This window comes from Amblyraja radiata, chromosome 41 (assembly GCF_010909765.2).
Source record: "Amblyraja radiata isolate CabotCenter1 chromosome 41, sAmbRad1.1.pri, whole genome shotgun sequence".
In the NCBI taxonomy this organism is placed as follows: domain Eukaryota; kingdom Metazoa; phylum Chordata; class Chondrichthyes; order Rajiformes; family Rajidae; genus Amblyraja; species Amblyraja radiata.
In genome coordinates this window covers 11,229,097-11,250,149 of record NC_045996.1, presented here as the reverse complement: position 1 = coordinate 11,250,149, position 21,053 = coordinate 11,229,097, and the positions used below count along the sequence as shown (strand labels likewise).

Sequence of the window (21,053 nt, the reverse complement as noted above, 5' to 3'; positions counted from 1 at the left end):
CTCTATCTCTCTCTTTCTCTCTGTCTGTCTCTCTGTCTGACTATCTCTCTCTCTATCTCTCTCTGTCTCTCTGTCTCTCTCTCTTTCTCTCTGTCTTTCTCTCTTTCTCTCTCTCTTTTTCTCTCTGTCTCTCTCTCTGACCCTTTCTCTCTCTCTGTCTCTCACTCCTCTCCCTTTGCCCCTCTCACTGTGTCCAACTTTCTCGCCCCCCCCCCCCCCCATGATGCAGGTACTGGACAATGCGCTGGAGACTGAGCACGTCATCGCACGGTACGAGTCTCTGGCGACGGAGCTGCTGGAGTGGATCGCACGAACCATCACACTCATCAGCAACCAGCGATTTGCAAACTCCTTGGCTGGAGTCCAGCAGCAGCTCCAGGTCTTCACCACCTACTGCACGGTGGAGAAGCCATTCAAGTAAGCACCCAGTCTGTGGTACGGTTCGGGTGCAGCGGGCACGACTGACTTAGTTTAGTTTGTAGACGCACAAGCCCTTCGTCCCACCGAGTCCGCGCCAGTCAGTGATCACCCCGTACACTAGATCTACCCTACACCCACAATTTTTACGAAAGCCAAAAATGGAGCAGCTGGGCTTGTACACTCTGGAGTTTAGAAGGATGAGAGGGCATCTCATTGAAACATATAAGATTATTAAGGGCTTGGACACACTAGAGGCAGGAAACATGCTCCCGATGTTGGGGGAGTCCAGAACCAGGGGCCACACACAGTTTAAGAATAAGGGGTAAGCCATTTAGAACGGAGACAAGGAAACACTTTTTCTCACAGAGTGTGGTGAGCCTGTGGAATTCTCTGCCTCAGAGGGCGGTGGAGGCAGGTTCTCTGGATGCTTTCAAGAGAGAGCTAGATAGGGCTCTTATAGATAGCGGAGTCAGGGGATATGGGGAGAAGGCAGGAACGGGGTACTGATTGGGGATGATCAGCCATGATCACATTGAATGGCGGTGCTGGCTCGAAGGGCCGAATGGCCTACTCCTGCTCCTATTGTCTATTGTCTATAATTAACGTACAAACCTGTACGTCTTTGGAGCGTGGGAGGAAATAAGCACACGGGGAAAACCCACGCAGGTCGCGGGGAGAACGTACAAACTCCGTACAGACAGGACCTAGAGTCGGGATCGAACCTGGGTCTCTGAAGCTGAGTGGCAGCAATTCTACCACTGTGCCAACTACCTACTTACTGAGAAGCGCACAAAGTACTGGATCAAACTCGGCGGGTCAGGCAGCATCTCTGGAGAACATGGATAGGTGATGTTTCAGGTCGAGACTCTGCAATCAGTCTGATGGCTCCCGACCTGAAACGTCACCTATCCATGTTCTCCAGATATGTTGCCTGACCCGCTGAGTTACTCCAGCATTTCATGTCCTTTTGTGGTTAATTAGTATCTGTATTGTCTTGCTTCCACCTATCCCAGCGCCTGTGTTCTTGCAATTAAATTTAAATTTAAATTTCTTTATTTATATAGCACATTTTTAGTCAACTTGCATTGACCCCAAAGTGCTTCACATAATTACATCCACACACACAGGCAAAGGTGGGTGAAGTGTCTTGCCCAAGGACACACACAGGCAAAGGTGGGTGAAGTGTCTTGCCCAAGGACACAACGACAGTATGCACTCCAAGCGGGATTCGAACCAGCTACCTTCCGGTTGCCAGCCGAACACTTAGCCCATTGTGCCATCTGTCGTCCCAATGTTGATCTTCCCACTCCCTCTCCTTGGCATTGGCTTGTAGTCACGTGTGTACTATCCGACATTCACAAAGGCACACAAAACGCTGGAGTAACTCAGCGGGTCAGGCAGCATCTCTGGAGAAAAGAGAATGGGTGGACGTTATGGGGTCGAGAACCGATCCCAACCTGAAACATATAAAATTCTTAAGGGATTGGACAGGATAGAAAAATGCAGGAAAAATATTCCCGATGTTGGGGGAGTCCAGAACCAGGGGTCACACAGTTTAAGAATAAGGGGTCGGCCATTTAGGACTGAGATAAAGAAAAATGTTTTCAGCCAGGGAGTTGTGAATCTGTGGAATTCTCTGCCACGGAAGGCAGTGGAGGCCAATTCACTGGATGTTTTCAAGAGAGAGTTAGATTTAGCTCTTAGGGCTAACGGAATCAAGGGATATGGGGAAAAAGCAGGAACGGGGTACTGATTATGGATGATCAGCCATGATCATATTGAATGGCGGTGCTGGCTCGAAGGGCCGAATGGCCTGCTCCTGCACCTATTTTCTATGTTTCTATGCCACCTATCCTTTTTCTCCAGAGATGTTGCCTGACCCGCTGAGTTACTCTAGCACTCTGTGTCTGCCTGTGGTATAAACTAGCATTTGCAGTTTAGTTTAGTTTAGAGATACAGCACGGAAACAGGCCCTTCGGCCCACCGAGTCTGCACCGACCAGCGATCCCTGCACACTAACACTATCCTACACACACGAGGAGCAACTTACAATTTTACCAAGCCAATTAACCTATAAATCTGCATGTCTTTGGAGTGTGGGAGGAAACCAGTGATCCTGGAGAAAACCCACACAGGTCACGGGGAAAATGTGCAAACTCTGTACAGACAGCGCCTGTAGTCAGGATTGAACCTGGGTCTCTAACGCTGTGAGGCAGCAACTCTACCGCTGCGCCTTGTTTCTACATTGAGTGTGTGTGTGTGTGTGGTCTCTGTGTGCAGGTTTGATGAGAAGGGGAAGCTGGAGGTCTTGCTGTTCACCATCCAGAGCAAACTGCGGGCCAACAACCAGCAGCTGTACCAGGCCCCCGAGGGGAGGCTCATATCTGACGTCAACAGGGTGAGTGTGTGTGTGTGGGTGTAGGTGGTGAGTGTGTGTGTGGGTGTGGGTGGGGTGGTGTGTGGTGCTGGGGGGGGTGTGTAGGTCTGTGGGTGTGTGGGGGTGTGTGTGTGTGTGTGGTGTGGTGTGTGGGTGTGTGTGGGAGGGTGTGTGTGGTGGTGAGGTGGTGAAAAGGGTGTGTGGGTGGTGGTTTGGTGTGGTGGGGTGAGTGGGTGAAAGGTGGTGTGTGTGGGTGTGTGTGTGGGGGGGTGTGGGTGTGTGTGTGAGGTGTGTGTGTGTGTGTGTGTGTGTGTGTGCGGGTGAGTGTGTGTGAGTGTGTGTGTGTGTGTGTGTGTGGGTGTGTGTGAGAGTGTGTGTGTGTGTGAGTGTGTGTGAGTGTGTGAGAGGGTGTGTGTGGGTGTGTGTGGGAGTGTGTGTGAGAGTGTGGGTGTGTGTGTGTGTGAGTGTGTGAGAGGGTGTGTGTGTGTGTGTGTGTGTGTGTGTGTGTGTATGTGTGTGTGTGAGTGTGTGTGTGTGTATGTGTGTGTGTGAGTGTGTGTGTGGGTGTGTGTGTGTGCGGGTGAGTTGGGTGGGTGGGCACGTGTGTGTATGTCTCTGCAATCCCCTCGGGGCGCTGGCTGTGGTACTCTCGCTCCCGGCTGCGTTCGGGCAGGTGGCGTCCGTAACCCAGTGTCAAGCTCGCCGCAAGTACGTGAGTGACTGAAGCTGGAAGGGTGTGTGTGTGTGTGTGTCTCCCTCTGGTGCAGGCATGGGGGAGGCTGGAGAAGGCGGAACACGAGCGCGAGGGGGCATTGAGGAAGGAGCTGATCCGCCAGGAGAAGCTGGAACAGCTGGCTCACCGCTTTGACCACAAGGCTGCCATGAGGGAGGCGTGGCTGACAGAGAACCAGCGGCTCATCTCCCAGGTGGGTGCAGGGTGCAATGGGAGGGGGGGGGGAGAGGGACCCGGGGGTGGCGGGTAGGGAGGGACATGCACGGTGGCGCTGCAGTAGAGTTGCCGCCTCACAGCGCCAGAGACCCGGGTTCGATCCCGACTACGGGTGCTGTCTGTGTGGAGTTTGTCCGTGGGTTTTCTCTGAGATCTTCGGGTTTCCTCCCACACTCCATAGGTTTGTAGGTTAATTGGCTTGGTGTAAATGTAAAACTGTCCCGAGTGCGCGTAGGGTGCGGGGATCGATGGTCGGCGTGGACTCGGTGGGCCGAAGGGCCTGTTTCCACGCTGTATCTCTGAACTAAGCTAAGCTTAAAAAAAAATCCATTGAGTTGTGAACTTATAATATATCCTTTTTTTTTTAAAATTATTTTTATTAGAAGTACGGTAAATTACAATAACACACAACACGTATATCTTAATACATTTTTTGTACCGCTTCATTTTTTTGAGCTTTAAGAAAAAGATAGAAGTAAGGAAAGTAAAGAAGGTGCGCAAGAGTCGTGAAGGTGCACGAGAGTGTTGGGAAAAGAAAGCCCCTTAGAAAAGAAGTTAGAGAAGGAAGTAAAGTAAGAAAGTAGACCCTAGAAAAGAAAGAAAAAGAAAGTAGGAACAATCGCTCTATTATAACATTATACTCCGCAGAAAGGGGACTACCAACCAAGTCTGTTTTTGTTGTTTTACCTCCCATTGCCAGGTCCTGATACCATTTATTTATTTATTTATTTTTAAAATTACTATTGCACCTCATGCTTGTAATAGGTCCATAAACGTAGACCACGTCTTTTGGAATTGGTCTGCTTTACCTGCTAAGAGGAATCTCATCTCTTCCAGATGTAATGTTTCAAACATATTTGATGTCCACATTTTTATTGTTGGTGTGGGCGCATTTTTCCAGAATTTAAGTATGAGCTTTTTTCCCATTATTAGCCCGTAATTGTATACATTCTTCTGATACACGTTTAATTCAGGGATACCTTCCGATATTCCAAAAATGAACCATTCTGGTTTTGGTACCAATTTTATTTTAATTAATTTTGAAAAAATATCAAATATTCCATACCAGAATTTTTGGATTTTTGTACAAAAAACAAAAGAATGCACTATGGTAGCTTCTTGACAAAGACATTTATCACAGATTGGTGAAACATTAGGAAAGATTTTATTTTATTTAGTTTTTGAATAATATAGTCTATGTAATGTTTTGAATTGGATGAGCGACCCGCTGAGTTTCTCCAGCATTTTATTCTACCTTCGATTTTCCAGTATGAGCTTTTTTCCCATTATTAGCCCAACTTGTAATATATCCATTGATATCCAAACCTACACGTTGAGTTGTGACCCCTTCCCGCCCGATTCCAGGATAACTTTGGCTACGACCTGCCGGCGGTGGAGGCCGCCATGAAGAAGCACGAGGCGATCGAGGCGGACGTCGGCTCGTACAAGGAGCGGGTGCAGGTGATCACGGACCTGGCCCGGGAGCTGGAGGCCGAGGGCTACTACGACATCAAGCGCATCTCCGCCCAGCGGGACAACATCCTGCGGCTCTGGGCCTTCCTGCAGGAGATGCTGGCCGCACGCCGCTCCCGCCTCGAGCTCAACCTGTCCCTGCAGAAGATCTTCCAGGAGATGGTCCACATGATCGACTGGATGGAGGGGATGCAGGTGAGGGGCTTCTGGAGGAGGGGGAGTTGTGGGGGGAGGGGGAGAGTTGGGTTGGGGCCGTAGAGTCTGTTTCTGCGCTGTATCTCCGAACTAAATGTAACTAGTTTCGCTTGGGCAGTCTGCACCCCAGCGGTATGAACATTGACCTCAAATTTCAGGTAGTCCCTACTTTCTCCTCCGCTTCTCAGCTTTCCCTCAGCCCATTGGCTCCACCTCGAAGGAAATAGGCAACGTTTCGTCGCGAAACCCTTCAGGAAGGAAATAGGTAACGTTTCGGGCCGAAACCCGGAAGGGTTTCGGCCCGAAACGTTGCCTATTTCCTTCGCTCCATAGATGCTGCCTCACCCGCTGAGTTTCTCCAGCATTTTTGTCTACCCTAAACTAAACTAATGACTGGTTCTGCATACCCCCTTCGTAAACAAAATTGTAGTCACTTAAGTGGACCCTTCCATACAAGGCATTGGTGAGACCAAATCTGGAGTATGGTGTACAATTTTGGTCGCCCAATTATAGGAAGGATGTCAACAAAATAGAGAGAGTACAGAGGAGATTTACTAGAATGTTGCCTGGGTTTCAGCAACTGAGTTACAGAGAAAGGTTGAACAAGTTAGGGCTTTATTCTTTGGAGCGCAGAAGGTTAAGGGGGGACTTGATAGAGGTTTTTAAAATGATGAGAGGGATAGACAGAGTTGACGTGGAAAAGCTTTTCCCACTGAGAGTAGGGAAGATTCAAACAAGGGGACATGACTTGAGAATTAAGGGACTGAAGTTTAGGGGTAACATGAGGGGGAACTTCTTTACTCAGAGAGTGGTAGCTGTGTGGAATGAGCTTCCAATGGAAGTGGTGGAGGCAGGTTCGTTTTTATCATTTAAAAATAAATTGGATAGTTATATGGATGGGAAAGGAATGGAGGGTTATGGTCTGAGCGCAGGTATATGGGACTAGGGGAGATTATGTGTTCGGCACGGACTAGAAGGGTCGAGATGGCCTGTTTCCGTGCTGTAATTGTTATATGGTTATATGGTGGGGGGAGGGGGAGAGTTAGGTTGGGGGCGGTTAGGATGGAGAGAGAGGGGCGGAGAGAGGAGGGTGGGGGAGATGGGGGCGGGGAGAGAGAGGAGAGGGGGGTGGGTAGAGAGGGGGCAGGGAGAGAGGGGCGGGGAAAGAGGGGGAAGTTAGAATGGGGAGAGGGGGGTGGGTAGAGAGGGGGCAGGGAGAGAGGGGCGGGATGAGAGGGAGGCGGGGGAGAGTGGGGAGGGAAGATGGGGGCAGAGGGAGGGAGGAGAGGGGTTTGCGGAGAGAGTTGTGCAGGGGGAGAGAGGGTGGGGGGGCGGAGGAGAGAGGGTAGGGGAGAGAGGAGCGGAGTGGGGAGTCCCGTGAAGAGAACAGTGAACGGTGACATGTAGCTTGTATAATAGTAAATGGTCTGAACGCGTCACCCATTCCTCCCATCCAGAGATGCTGCTCACGTACCCAAACGGCCCGGCTATCAACAGACAGACAAATATGCCCATGGCCATGTTCGATGTGCTAAGTGAGAAATAAGTCAGGGAGGCACGGTGGTGCAGCGGTAGAGTAGCTGCCTCACAGCGCCGGAGACCCGGGTTCGATCCTGGCCACGGGTGTCGTCTGTACGGAGTTTGTACGTCCTCCCCCGTGACTGCGTGGGTTTTCTCCGGGTGCTCCGGTTTCCTCCCAGAACTCCAAAGACGTGCAGGTGTGTAGGTTAGAAACATAGACATAGAAACATAGACAATAGGTGCAGGAGTAGGCCATTCGGCCCTTCGAGCCTGCACCGCCATTCAATATGATCATGGCTGATCATCCAACTCAGTATCCCGTCCCTGCCTTCTCTCCATACCCCCTGATCCCTTTAGCCACAAGGGCCACATCTAACTCCTTCTGTAAAATAGCCAATGAACTGGCCTCAACTACCTTCTGTGGCAGAGAATTCCACAGATTCACCACTCTCTGTGTGAAAAATGATTTTCTCATCTCGGTCCTAAAAGACTTCCCTCTTATCCTTAAACTGTGACCCCCTAGTTCTGGACTTCCCCAACATCGGGAACAATCTTCCTGCATCTAGCCTGTCCAACCCCTTAAGAATTTTGTAAGTTTCTATAAGATCCCCCCTCAATCTTCTAAATTCTAGCGAGTACAAGCCGAGTCTATCCAGTCTTTCTTCATATGAAAGTCCTGCCATCCCAGGAATCAGTCTGGTGAACCTTCTCTGTACTCCCTCTATGGCAAGAATGTCTTTCCTCAGATTAGGAGACCAAAACTGTACGCAATACTCCAGGTGTGGTCTCATCAAGACCCTATTAATTGTCCTTCCGCAAATTGTCCTGGCTGTGTGTGTGGGATGGAACTCGTGTACGGGGGGGATCGCTGGTCGGCACGTACTCGACGGGCAGAAGCGCCTGTTTCCGCGCTGGGCTACAGTCAGAGTGTCAGTGGGCAGTGATGCTGAGGCTGGATGTATTGGCTGCTTTGACTCAATAACCTCTTTGTTCTCTGTGTTGACACGATCTCCAGGTTCAGCTGTGTGCCAAGGAGCTGGGCAAGCATCTACTGGAAGTGGAGGACCTGCTGCAGAAACACAGCCTCCTCGAAGCGGACATTTCCCTGCAGTCGGAGCGCCTGAAAGCCTTGAACACCGCGGCGCTGGAGTTCACCCAGATCGAGGGTTAGTTTGTGCGTCAGAAGCAACCGCAGATACTGATTTACTGACAAAATGCTGGAGTAACTCAGCGGGACAGGCAGCATCTCTGGAGAGAAGGAATGGGTGACGTTTCCGGGGGGGGGGGGGGGTTCACTTGTTGGCTGCACCTCCCTGCTCACCAGAGATGACTGTAGTTCAGTTTAGTTTATTGTCACGTGTACTGAGGTACAGTGAAAAGCTTTTGTTGCGTGCTAACCAGTCAGCGGAAAGACAATGTGGCTGTGACCGCAAGAAATGCAACACCTGTCCCTTCACCTCCCTCCTCGACTCCATTCAAGGACCCAAGCAGTCGTTCCAGGTGCGACAAAGGTTCACCTGTATCTCCTCCAACCTCATCTACTGCATCCGCTGCTCTAGATGTCAGCTGATTTACATCGGGGAGACTAAGCGTAGGTTGGGCGATCGTTTCGCCGAACACCTCCGCTCAGTCCGCAATAACCTACCTGAACTCCCGGTGGCTCAGCACTTCAACTCCCCCTCCCATTCCCAATCCGACCTCTCTGTCCTGGGTTTCCTCCATTGCCAGAGTGAGCAACAGCGGAAATTGGAGGAACAGCACCTCATATTCCGTCTGGGGACCTTGCGTCCGGATGGCATTAACATTGAATTCTCCCAATTTTGCTAGCCCTTGCTGTCTCCTCCCCTTCCTTAACCCTCTAGCTGTCTCCTCCCACCCTCCCATCCGCCCGCCCTCGGGCTCCTCCTCCTCCTCCCCTTTTCCTTCCTTCTCCCCCCCCCACCCCGCATCAGTCTGAAGAAGGGTTTCGGCCCGAAACGTTGCCTATTTCCTTCGCTCCATAGATGCTGCTGCACCCGCTGAGTTTCCCCAGCAATTTTGTGTACCAGCGGAAAGACAATACATGATTACAATCGAGCCATTTACACCATGCAGATACATCAAGTCAAGTCAAGATTTAATTCGTCACTTGCACATAAAGTGCAGTGAAATGAATTTGCCAGCAACGGTACAATAGAAAAGAATACACAATACACAATAAAAATGTAACACAAACATCCACCACAGCATTCATCGCTGTGGTGGAAGGCAAGATAAGGGAATAACGTTTAGTGCAAGGTTAAGCCAGCAAAGTCCGATCAAGGATAGTCCGAGGGTCACCAAAGAGGTAGATAGTAGTTCAGGACTGCTCTCTGGTTGTGGTAGGATGATTCAATTGCCTGATAACAACTGGAAAGAAACTGTTCCTGAATCTGGAGGTGTGCGTTGTCACACTTTTATACGTTTTGCCAGATGGGAGAGGGGAGGAGAGGGAGTGGCTGGGGTGCAGCTCGTCCTTGCTGCTGGCCCTTGCCGAGGTATAAATGGAGTCAATGGAAGGGAGGTTGGGTTGCGTGACGGTCTGGGCTGCGTCTTGCATAGCCTTGAACCAACCGGCCTTTACGGAACTCCGGGTCTCACTGCCCCCCCGAGGCACAGTCGATAAAGAGCGTCAGGGCCCCATACCTGGGACGACAGATGGCACAATGGGCTAAGTGTTCGGCTGGCGACCGGAAGGTCGCCGGTTCGAATCCCGCTTGGAGTGCATACTGTCGTTGTGTCCTTGGGCAAGACACTTCACCCACCTTTGCCTGTGTGTGAATGTGTGTGAATGTGTGTGAGTGATTGGTGGTGGTCGGAGGGGCCGTAGGCGCAGATTGGCAGCCACGCTTCCGTCAGTCTGCCCCAGGGCAGCTGTGGCTACAGAAGTAGCTTACCACCACCGAGTGTGACTGAGGAGTGAATGAATAATGCGATGTAAAGCACCTTGAGTATTAGAAAGGCGCTATATAAATCCCATCCATTATTATTATTATTATACCTGAGGCAAGACGTGCTGCTAATGAAGGAGGTCGATATTATACCAAAATAATCCTGGGGGTTGATTGGGTTGAAGTATGAGGGGCGTTCGATTGCTCTGGTCCTAAACTAGCTGGACATTAGGGGGATCTCATTGAAACCTACCGAATAATGAAACATAGAAAATAGGTGCAGGAGCAGGCCATTCGGCCCATCAAGCCAGCACCTCCATTCAATATGATCATGGTTGACCATCCAGAATCAGTGCCCCGTTCCTGCTTTCTCCCCATATCCCTTGATTCCGATAGCCCTAAGAGCTAAATCTGACTCTCTCTTGAAAACATCCAGTGAATCGGCCTCCACTGCCTTCTGTGGCAGAGAATTCCACAGATTCACAACTCTGGGTGAAGGCAGGCCTCTTCATCTCCATTCTAAAGGCACGACCTTTGGTTCTAAGGCTGTGTCCTCTGGTCTTGGACTCTCCCACTGGTGGACACATCCTCTCCTCAACCGCCACACCCAGGCCCTGTGGCTATTCGGCAGCTCCACTGTGCCGACCTGCAATGGTGGAGATAGTACTGAGGGAGTGCAGCGTAGGTTCACGAGGTTAATTCCCGGGATGGCGGGACTGTCATATGTTGATAGAATGGAACGGCTGGGCTTGTACACTGTGGAGTTTAGAAGGATGAGAGGAGATCTTATTGAAACATTCAAGATTATTAAAGGTTTGGACACGCTAGAGGCAGGAAACATGTTCTCGGTGTTGGGGGAGTCCAGAACCAGGGGCCACACACAGTTTAAGAATAAGGGGTAAGCCATTTAGAACGGAGATGAGGAAATACTTTTTCACCCAGAGAGTGGTGAGTCTGTGTAATTCTCTGCCTCAGAGGGCGGTGGAGGCCAGTGTAGTCAATGCCTACTATGTTCTGTGTGCTGAAGCAAAGCAAGAATTTCATTGTCCTATCAGGGACACATGACAATAAACTCACTTGAACTTGAACTTCTCTGGATACTTTCAAGAGAGAGCTGGATAGGGCTCTTAAAGATAGCAGAGTCAGGGGATACGGGGAGATAAGGCAGGAACGGGGTACTGATTGGGGATGATCAGCCATGATCACATTGAATGGCGGTGCTGGCTCGAAGGGCCGAATGGCCTCCTCCTGCACCTATTGTCTATTGTCTATTGTAAGATGACTGTGGTGCAGGTGGAGGTGGAGGTGGGTGAGTAGACGTTACTGAGAGTGAGTGGGTTTTGACGCTGATGCCACCGTGTTTTGCCCGCAGGGTACCAGCCATGCGACCCGCAGGTGATTTGCAACCGGGTGCAGCATGTGGACAGCTGCGTGTCCGAGCTGCAGCGGCTGGCTGGGAACCGCCGCGCCTCGCTGGAGGGCTCCCGCTGCCTCTGGGCCTTCCTGCAGGAGATGGAGGAGGCGGAGAGCTGGATCCAGGAAAAGCAGAGGGTCATCTCCTCGCCCCACCTGGGCAAGGACGTGAGCAGTGTCACCCTGCAGTTGGCCAAGCAGCGGGCGTTGGCGGGGGAGCTAGGCGGGCGTTGTGGCCTCCTCACCCAGACCATCACCAAGGGCGAGCAGATCCTGGCGGAGAGGCACTTTGGCACGGGCAACATCCAGGAGCGGATCCTGGAGGTCCGCGTCCAGTGGAAGAAGCTGGACGAGTTGTCCGCCCTCAGACTCCAACACCTCCAGGAGGCTCTCGGCTTCTTCCAGCTCAAGGCGGACATGGACGACCTGGAGGTCTGGCTGCAGGATGTCTACCGCATCGTTTCCAGCGACGACTTCGGCCACGACGAGTACTCCAGCCAGTCGCTGGCCAAGAAGCACCGCTCGCTGGAGGAGGACATCGGGCAGCAGCGGCCGCTGGTGGAGGGTCTGGGCGGGCAGGCGGACGGGCTGGCCCCCGGCTACCGGGAGCTGGAGGAGGTGCGGGGCCGGGTGGCAGAGGTGGAGGCTCTCTACCGGGAGGTGCGGGAGGTGGCGGGGCTGCGGCGCCAGTGGCTGCAGGACGCTCTGGCCGTCTACCGCATGTTCAGCGAGGTCAACGCCTGCGAGCGATGGATCGACGAGAAGGAGCAGTGGCTTCTCCGCATGGAGATCCCCGAGAATCTGGAGGACCTGGAGATGGTGCAGCAGAGGTAGGGACCGGCGCAGCGGGTGGGACCGCTGATTAGTGCGTGCGTCGGGGGAACGCAGGAGAATGGGGTTGAGAGGGAGAGATAGATCAGCCATGATTGAATGGCGGAGTAGACTTGATGGGCCGAATGGCCTAATTCTGCTCCTATAACTTATGAACTTGCGGGCAGTCACGGTGGCGCAGCGGTAGAGTTGCTGCCTTACAGCGAATGCAGCGCCGGAGACCCGGGTTCGATCCCGACCTTGGCTGCTGCCCGTACGGAGTTTGCACGTTCTCCTGCGTGGGTTTTCTCCGGGTGCTCTGGTTTCCTCCCACACTCCAGAGACGTGCGGGTTTGTAGGTTAATTGGCTTGGTTAATGTAAAAATTGTCCCTAGTGTGGGTGTAGGATAGTGTTAATGTTGGCGTGGACCCGATGGGCCGAAGGGCCTGTTTCCGCGCTGTATCTCTAAGCTAAACTAAACTAAAACTGCCTCATTACATACACCAGGGACCCAGTTTCGATCCTCATCTTAGGTGCTGACTGCATTCACATTTTCCCCATGACCGCGTAGAGTTGCTGCCTTACAGCGCCGGATCTCGGATGCTGTCTGTGTGGAGTTTGCACGTTATCCCCGTGACCCGTTTTCTCCGGGTGCTCCGGTTTCCTCCCACGCACCACAAAGACGTGCAGGTTGATTGGCCCTTGTGAATTGTAACTAGTCCCTGGTGTGTAGGACGGGGCTAGTGTGCGCGGATCGCTGGTCGGCGCGGACACGGTGGGCTGAAGGGCTTGTTTCCACGCTGTGTCTCTGAACTGAACTAAACTAATCATCATTGTGGCGTCAGGTTCGAGAGCCTGGAACAGGAGATGAACAGCATGTTGTCCCGAGTTGTGGAAGTAAATGAAGTCGTGCAGCAACTGGTGGAGAATGGGCACCCTAGTGCCACTGAGGTCATGAGCTGCCAGGACCACCTCAACAGCAGGTAACACCTTACTGTGTGTGTGGATGTGTGTGTGGGTGTGGGTGTATGTGTGTGTGGGTGTGGGTGTATGTGTGTGTGTGTATGGGTGTAAACGTGCGTGCGTGCATCTGTAAGTGTGTGTGTGTGGCCTTGTATATGTGCGTGCATGCGTGCGCGGGTGTACATGTGCGTGTGGCCTTTTGTCTGGTATACCTGTGACTTGGATGTTTTGTTACGTTTATAGGCGGCACTGTGGCGCAGCGGTAGAGTTGCTGCCTCACAGCGCCAGAGACCCGGGTTCGATCCTCGGTAGGTGGTAGGAGGTGGTGATGCTAGTCGTAGGTACTCGTGGCATCAAGTAGGTCGGGGCGTTTTTTCTAGCCTGATGAAAAATGTCCACGAATAATAGCCCTGTCCCACAGTATGAGTTCATTCCAAGAGCTCTCCCGAGTTTAGCAAAAATCAAACTCGTGGTAAGCACGGAGAATGAACGTAGCGGGTACGTCGGAGCTCGGGGACGTCTCTTAGCGGCTCGTAACGCTAACGGCAGGTACTCGGGAAGACTCGCTAATGGCAGGTAAGCACGGGAAGACTCGTGAAGATTTTTCAACACGTTGAGAAGTGTCCACGAGAGCCCCGAGTACCGACGAGCGGCCATTACCGTAAATCTCTGAGTTCGAATCAGGGCAAACTCGGGGAGAGCGCTTGGAATGAACTCGTACCGTGGGACAGGGTTTAAAAAAGGTCGTTGATTAGGTCGTGAAAGTGGGACAGGCCCTTAAGTGGGAACAAGGCTTAAGTGGGCAGACAAAACCCTTTGCTAACCGCGCGTGTCCTCTCTACAGGTGGGGCCAAGATTCTGCGGCTGGTGAAGAACAAGAAGGAGACGATGAACTCTCTGCTGTGTGTTCAGAGCTACCTGCTGGAATGCCAGGAGATTAAGTGCCAGATCCGGGAGAAGAGGAAAGCGATTGAGTCCACACAGGGCCTGGTCAATGACTTTGGTGGGGTGATCGCCCTGCAGAGGAAGCTGTCCACCATGGAGGGGGCGCTGACTGTCATCGAGCCCAAGCTGATCGGCCTGCAACTGGAGGCCGAGGCTTTGGCCTCCGCGCACCCTGGCCAGGCCATGGACATCTTGGTCCAGTTCGAGGAGATCAGCGAGGAGTGGGAGCAGCTGAAAGAGAGCGTTGCAGGGTTGCGAGGATTCCCTCAGCGTGGCTGGGAAGCTACAACAGTTCATCCAGGACTTGGACAGCTTCCTGTCATGGCTGGCTCGGACCCAGGGGGCGGCGCTGTCCGAAGAGCTGCCCGACTCGCTGGGCCAGGCCGAGGCCTTGCTGAGGCAGCACGAGGCCCTGCAGGAGGAGATGGGCCGCAGGGAGGAGGACTACCGCCGTATCCTGGCCGTCAGGGAGCCCCTGGCGCTGGGCCAGGCCGAGCTGCCCCTCAGCTCCATCCAGCAGTGGCTGGGCAAGCTGGAGCTGGGCTGGGAGAAGATGCAGCAGGTGTGGGCCCGACGGCAGGAGGCCCTGCTCCAGGCACATGTCTACCACCTCTTCCTGCGAGACGTCAGGCAAGCCGAGGCCTTCCTCAACAGCCAGGTGAGCCTGTTAGGTCTTTATTCTTTGGAGCGCAGAATGTTAAGGGGGGACTTGATAGAGGTCTTTAACACGATGATATGGATAGACAGAGGACGTGGATAAGCTTGTTCCATTGAGAGTAGGGAAGATTTAAACAAGAGGACACGATTTGCGAATTAAGGGACAGAAGTTTAGGGGTAACATGAGGGGGAACTTCTTTACTCAGAGAGTGGTAGCTGTGTGGAATGAACTTCCAGGGGAAAGGTGGAGGCAGGTTCGATTTTATCATTTAAAAATAAATTGGATAGGTATATGGACGGGAAAGGAATGGAGGGTTATGGTCTGAGTGCAGGCAGATGGGACTAGGGGAGAATACGTGTTCGGCACGGACTACAAGGGCCGAGATGGCCTGTTTCCGTGGTGTAATAGTTATATGGTTATATGAGCCCGTCCCTACCACAAGTTCAAGTTCAAGTGAAAGTGAGTTTATTGTCATGTGTCCCTGTATAGGACAATGAAATTCTTGCTTTGCTTCAGCACACAGAACATAGTAGGCATGAATACAGAACAGATCAGTGTGTCCATATACCATGATATAAAGTGTTCAAAAGGGAACTGCAGATGCTGGAATATCGAAGGTACACAAAATTGCTGGGGAAACTCAGCGGGTGCAGCAGCATCTATGGAGCGAAGGAAATAGGCGACGTTTCGGGCCGAAACCCTTCTTCAGACTGATGGGGGGTGGGGGGGGGAGAAAGAAGGAAAAGGGGAGGAGGAGGAGGAGCCCGAGGGCGGGCGGATGGGAGGGTGGGAGGAGACAGCTAGAGGGTTAAGGAGGGGGAGGAGACAGCAAGGGCTAGCAAAATTGGGAGAATTCAATGTTAATGCCATAGGGACGCAAGGTCCCCAGACGGAATATGAGGTGCTGTTCCTCCAATTTCCGCTGTTGCTCACTCTGGCAATGGAGGAGACCCAGGACAGAGAGGTCGGATTGGGAATGGGAGGGGGAGTTGAAGTGCTGAGCCACCGGGAGTTCAGGTAGGTTATTGCAGACTGAGCGGAGGTGTTCGGTATCATGATATAAATATATACACACATGAATAAATAAACTGATAAAGTGCAAATAACAGAAAGTGGTTATTAATAATCAGAGTTTTGTCCGAGCCAGGTTTAATAGCCTGATGGCTGTGGGGGAAGTAGCTATTCCTGAACCTAGTTGTTGCAGTCTTCAGGCTCCTGTACCTTCTACCTGAAGGTAGCAGGGAGATGAGTGTGTGGCCAGGATGGTGTGGGTCTTTGATGATACTGCCAGCCTTTTTGAGGCAGCGTCTGCGATAAATCCCCTCGATGGAAGGGAGGTCAGAGCCGATGATGGACTGGGCAGTGTTTACTATTTTTTGTAGTCTTTTCCTCTCCAGGGCGCTCAAGTTGCCGAACCAAGCCACGATGCAACCGGTCAGCATGCTCTCTATTGTGCCACACACACTCTAGCTACATCTAGCTAGTGATCCCAGCTACAAAGACAGATGTGTACAGCAAAGGTACGCAAAAAAGCTGGAGAAACTCAGCGGGTGCAGCAGCATCTATGATGCTGCTGCACCTGCTGAGTTTCTCCAGCTTTTTTGTGTACCTTCGATTTTCCAGCATCTGCAGTTCCTTCTTGAACACCAGATGTGTACAGCAATTCCTTCTTCCCCCGCACAATTAAAGCATGGAATAATCTCCACCCAACTATAGTTACCCAACCAGATGCAACTAAATTTAAAGTAGCTCTTTCTTCCCAATAACCCTTTCTGGCTTAGGCCCTCCCTTCACCACCTCCAGTTTAAATTCCATTTGGAATATTCTGGAGGACCAAGAAACCAAGAACCAAGAGCTGGTCCCAACTCCCCTCCCTCCCACCTTTCCTCTCAGTAGCGCAGCGGTAGAGTCAAGTCAAATCAAGTTTATTCGTCACATACACGTACGAGATGCGCAGTGAAATGAAAAGTGGCAATGCTCGCGGACTTTGTGCAAATAACAAACAAACAAACAAACAAACAAACAGAATAGAACAGAATCTACATCGGTGAGATTGTACATCGGTTGGGCGATCGTTTCGCCGAACACCTCCGCTCAGGCCGCAAGAACCTACCTGACCTCCCGGTGGCTCAGCACTTCAACTCCCCCTCCCACTCCGAATCCGACCTCTCTGTCCTGGGTCTCCTCCATGGCCAGAGCGAGCAACACCGGAAATTGGAGGAACAGCACCTCATATTCCGCTTGGGGAGCCTGCATCCTGGGGGCATGAACATTGAATTCTCCCAATTTTGTTAGTCCTTGCTGCCTCCTCCCATCCCCCAGCTCTCCCGCTGTCTCCTCCCATTCCCCAGCCTTCGGGTTCCTCCTCCTCCTTTTTCCTTCCTTCTCCCCCCCCCCCCCCCCCCCCCCCCCCCCCCCCCCCTATCAGTCTGAAGAAGGGTTTCGGCCTGAAACGTTGCCTATTTCCTTCGCTCCATAGATGCTGCTGCACCCGCTGAGTTTCTCCAGCTTTTTTGTGTACCTTGGAACAGAATCACATATGCTTTTACATATTGTGGGCGGAAGGAAAAAGGGAAAAAAAACAGCAATTAAAAAAAAAACCAGTAGAGTGGTTCAGTAAAGTTAGTCCCTGGTGAGAGAGGAGTTACAGTCCGAATGGCCTCTGGGAAGAAACTCCTTCTCAACCTCTCCGTTCTCACCGTATGGCAACAGAGGCGTTTGCCTGACCGTAGCAGCTGGAACAGTCCGTTGCAGGGGTGGAAGGGGTCTCCCATGATCTTGTTGGCTCTGGAGTTGCACCTCCTGATGTATAGTTCCTGCAGGGGGGGCGAGTGTAGTTCCCATAGTGCGTTCGGCCGAACGCACTACTCTCTGCAGAGCCTTCTTGTCCTGGGCAGAGCAATTCCCAAATAAGATTGTGATATTTCCGGACAAGATGCTTTCCACAGCCGCTGATTCGCCTTAGAACGAATGCAGCGCCGGAGACCCGGGTTCGATCCCCACTGTGGGTGCTGTCTGTACGGAGTTTGTACGTTCTCTCCCTGTGACCTGCGTGGGCTTTCTCCGAGATCTTCGGTTTCCTCCCACACTCCAAAGACGTACAGGTTTGTAGGTTAATTGGCTTGGTGTAAATGTAAAAATTGTCCCTAGTGGGTGTAGGATTGTGTTAGTGTGCAGGGATCGTTGGTTGGCGTGGATTCGGTGGGCCAAAGGACCTGTATCTCTAAACTAATCCCAACTAAACTAATATAAACAGTCAGGTGAGACTGTGGAAATGTGCCCCCCTCCCTCCCCTCACCAACGGCAGTTCCTACCCCCTCTCCCCCAATCCTTTCTCCCTTTACCCCTTCCCGTCCCCCTCTGCCTGTGCACTGGTCCCCGCCACTCCCGTCATGAAGGATCGAGTACAGCTTGGTTTGGTTTACCTTAACCCTTTGTGTTGTTGTCTGTTTTAAGTACCGAACTTTATCAGAATGAGGTGTGATTGAATAATTTGATTCTATGAGGTATTAAGGGAAGAGAATTCTTGCTAGAATTTAGAAGATTGAGGGGGGATCTTATAGAAACTTACATAATACTTAAGGGGTTGGACAGGCTAGATGCAGGAAGATTGTTCCCGATGTTGGGGAAGTCCAGAACAAGGGGTCACACAGTTTAAGGATAAGGGGGAAATCTTTTAGGACCGAGATGAGGAAAACATTTTTCACACAGAGAGTGGTGAATCTGTGGAATTCTCTGCCACAGAAGGTAGTTGAGGCCACAGTTCATTGGCTATATTTAAGAGGGAGTTAGATGTGGCCCTTGTGGCTAAAGGGATGAGGGGGTATGGAGAGAAGGCTGGGATGGGATACTGAGTTGGATGATCAGCCATGATCATATTGAATGGCGGTGCAGGCTCGAAGGGCCGAATGGCCTACGCCTGCACCTATTTTCTATGTTTCTAAGAGAGTTCCAGCACCAAGTGGGCAGTAATGAGCATTGAAGCATGTTTATTTACACTGAGGAAACTTTTTCTTTCATACAAAAAATGCTTTTATTCAGAACAAGCAAAAATACAAAGTAGCGACACGATCAGAGAATGCCTATATTGGCATTTTACAAACAAAGTTATCAAATTAAAATATTAACATTTTTATCAACAATACATTCGACCTCCCGCGGTGACCAGGGGGACTCTGAAGGCCTTCCGTGAATGCTGGTCACCGCGGGGGGTCGAATGTATTGTTGATAAAAATGTTAATATTTTAATTTGATAACTTTGTTTCTCTCGGAAAAGGGGCAGGCCCATCGACTGCCCGCTGCGTGGACCCGCGCATGGAACACTGCGGTGATTTTTTTTTTTTTCCCCGTAAATGTTTTTTTATTAGATTTTTAAACAAATGTACAATTTACAAGGGAAGGTAGATAGCTCAAACAATTTAGAAAACACTTAAACAAAATTATCAAATTAAAATATTAACATTTGTATCTATAATATATTCAACCTCCCGCGGTGACCAGCGTTCACAGAATGCCTCCACAGTCCCCGTGGACACCGCATGTTCCCTCTCCAGCGACACGCGGGCGTGGACGTAATCCCGGAAAAAGGGGCGGGCAGCCGACCGCTGTGCGGCCCATCTACTGCCCGCTGCCAGGCCCAGGAGCAGACCGACAGGGAGACCCCCTCCTCCCTCCCGAACCTCTCCCCTCTGTACACTGTGGTAACTTGGGAGCTGAACTAATGGCTAGGAGGTTGGAGGTTCAGGTTGGCGGTTCCCCCGGAGGTGGCTTTGCGTTGCATTTGCTTTCACCTTCACCTCAGCCGCTTGGTCTGGTGTGTCTCCGTGCAGGAGTCCAAGCTGGCCCAGCTGGAGCTGCCCGCGTCCGTGGCTGGAGCCGAGGCCGCCATCAAGAAGCACCGCGACTTCCTGGTGACGCTGGAGATAAACCTGCAGAAGATCAACACGGTGGTGGATGCCGGGGAACACCTGGTGAAAGGCGGCAACATCTACATGGACAAGATCAAAGATCAGACGGAATCCATCATCACCAGGTACAGAAGCAGCCACAGTTTGCCTTCATCTATTCGAAGGGCCGAATGGCCTACTCCCCCTGCACCTATTGTCTATCGTCCATTCACGTGGTCAAGCAGAGTTAGGCCACTCAAGTCTAAAGATAGAGCAAACTTTCAAGAGAAAGTTAGATTTAGCTCTTAGGGCTAAAGGAATCAACGGATATGGGGAGAAAGCAGGAACGGGGTCCTGATTTTGGATGATCAGCCACGATCATATTGAATTGCGGTGCTGGCTCGAAGGGCCGAATGGCCTGCTCCTGCACCTATTTTCTGTTTCTATGTTTCAGACCTGGTCCTTGCTGATCTAGGAAGGAACTGCAGATGCTGGTTTAAATCGAAGAGAGACACAAAATGCTGGAGTAACTCAGTGGGACAGGCAGCATCTCTGGTAGAAAGGAATGGGTGACGTTTCGGGTCAAGACCCTTCTTCAGACAGAAGAACTTCAGTCTTTGGGTCTGAAGAAGGGTCTGAACATATGAGGAGCGTTTGATGGCATTGGGCCTTAGAAGGATAAGGGGGGGGGGGGGGGGGCTCATTGAAACCTACAGAATAGCAAAAGGCCTGGATAGAGTGGATGTGGAGAGGATGTTTCCACTAGTGGGAGAGTCCAGGACCAGAGTGAACAGCCTCAGATTTAAAGGACGTCCCCTTAGAATGGAGATGAGGAGGAATTTCTTTGGTGAGAGGGTGGTGAATCTGTGGAATTCATTGCCACAGATGCTTGTGGAGGTCAAGTCAGTGGATATTTAAAAATAAACGAAATTATCTTGTTCACAGGAGCCAGAGCAACTACAAGCTTGCCCACGAGTGGCTGGTGCATCTGAGTGATGAGTGGGAGCTCCAGCGGTTTCTCCAGAGTTGTCACGAGGTTGGTGCCACGATATTCTTCAGACAGAGCTGAGGGAAGAGGTAGAACTGTTGGCCATGAAATGTCTTCGGTGAAAATGCCATCGAGGCATCTTTTATCAGGGCAATATATGTTATATATATGTTCGTGCAGATGCATAAATGTCCAAGTTGCTGTAAGTGGTACTGACCACTGGGGCACAGTGACCACTGGTGTTGTCAGTCCGAGGTTGTCTGTTGGGCCCGGCAGGAGAGGCGGAGGTGAGCTGCATAATAAGCGAGTTCGGTATTCCGAAAAACGCAAAGGATCATGGGATTTGTCAAAGGTCAAACGCTATGAATAAAAATCGATCGAAGCGCCGTAGATTCCGTGAGTATAGTTTGGGCCCGATTTATTTTTGTCTTTTTTCAAGTTTGTATTTGCCAGTGGGCAGATACGAGTGGGAAACCGGTGGGGGGGCGTGAGAACAGGGGGGGATTAGGGGGAGACCGAACCAGCTCTCGGCAGCTGCACGCACA

The 21,053-nt window shown here is 51.5% G+C and overlaps 1 protein-coding gene and 1 long non-coding RNA gene across 2 annotated transcripts in view; one reads left to right on the top strand and one right to left on the bottom strand.

Annotated features, from left to right (window-relative positions):
* Positions 1-12,964: 12,964 nt before the first annotated feature.
* LOC116967699 (spectrin beta chain, non-erythrocytic 4-like) overlaps positions 12,965-21,053 on the top strand; it is a 53,289-nt gene continuing 45,200 nt past the window's right edge. The window contains 5 exon segments of the mRNA XM_033014295.1: positions 12,965-13,051; positions 13,876-14,219; positions 14,221-14,634; positions 19,464-19,666; positions 20,466-20,556. Coding sequence (XP_032870186.1) covers positions 13,920-14,219; positions 14,221-14,634; positions 19,464-19,666; positions 20,466-20,556 — 1,008 coding nt within the window. The 5' untranslated portion in view covers positions 12,965-13,051; positions 13,876-13,919.
* LOC116967700 lies at positions 18,657-19,195 on the bottom strand. The gene is made up of 2 exons (XR_004410309.1): positions 19,119-19,195; positions 18,657-18,786 (listed from the first exon to the last, which is right to left on the bottom strand). It is a non-coding gene; the product is annotated as an uncharacterized LOC116967700 (long non-coding RNA).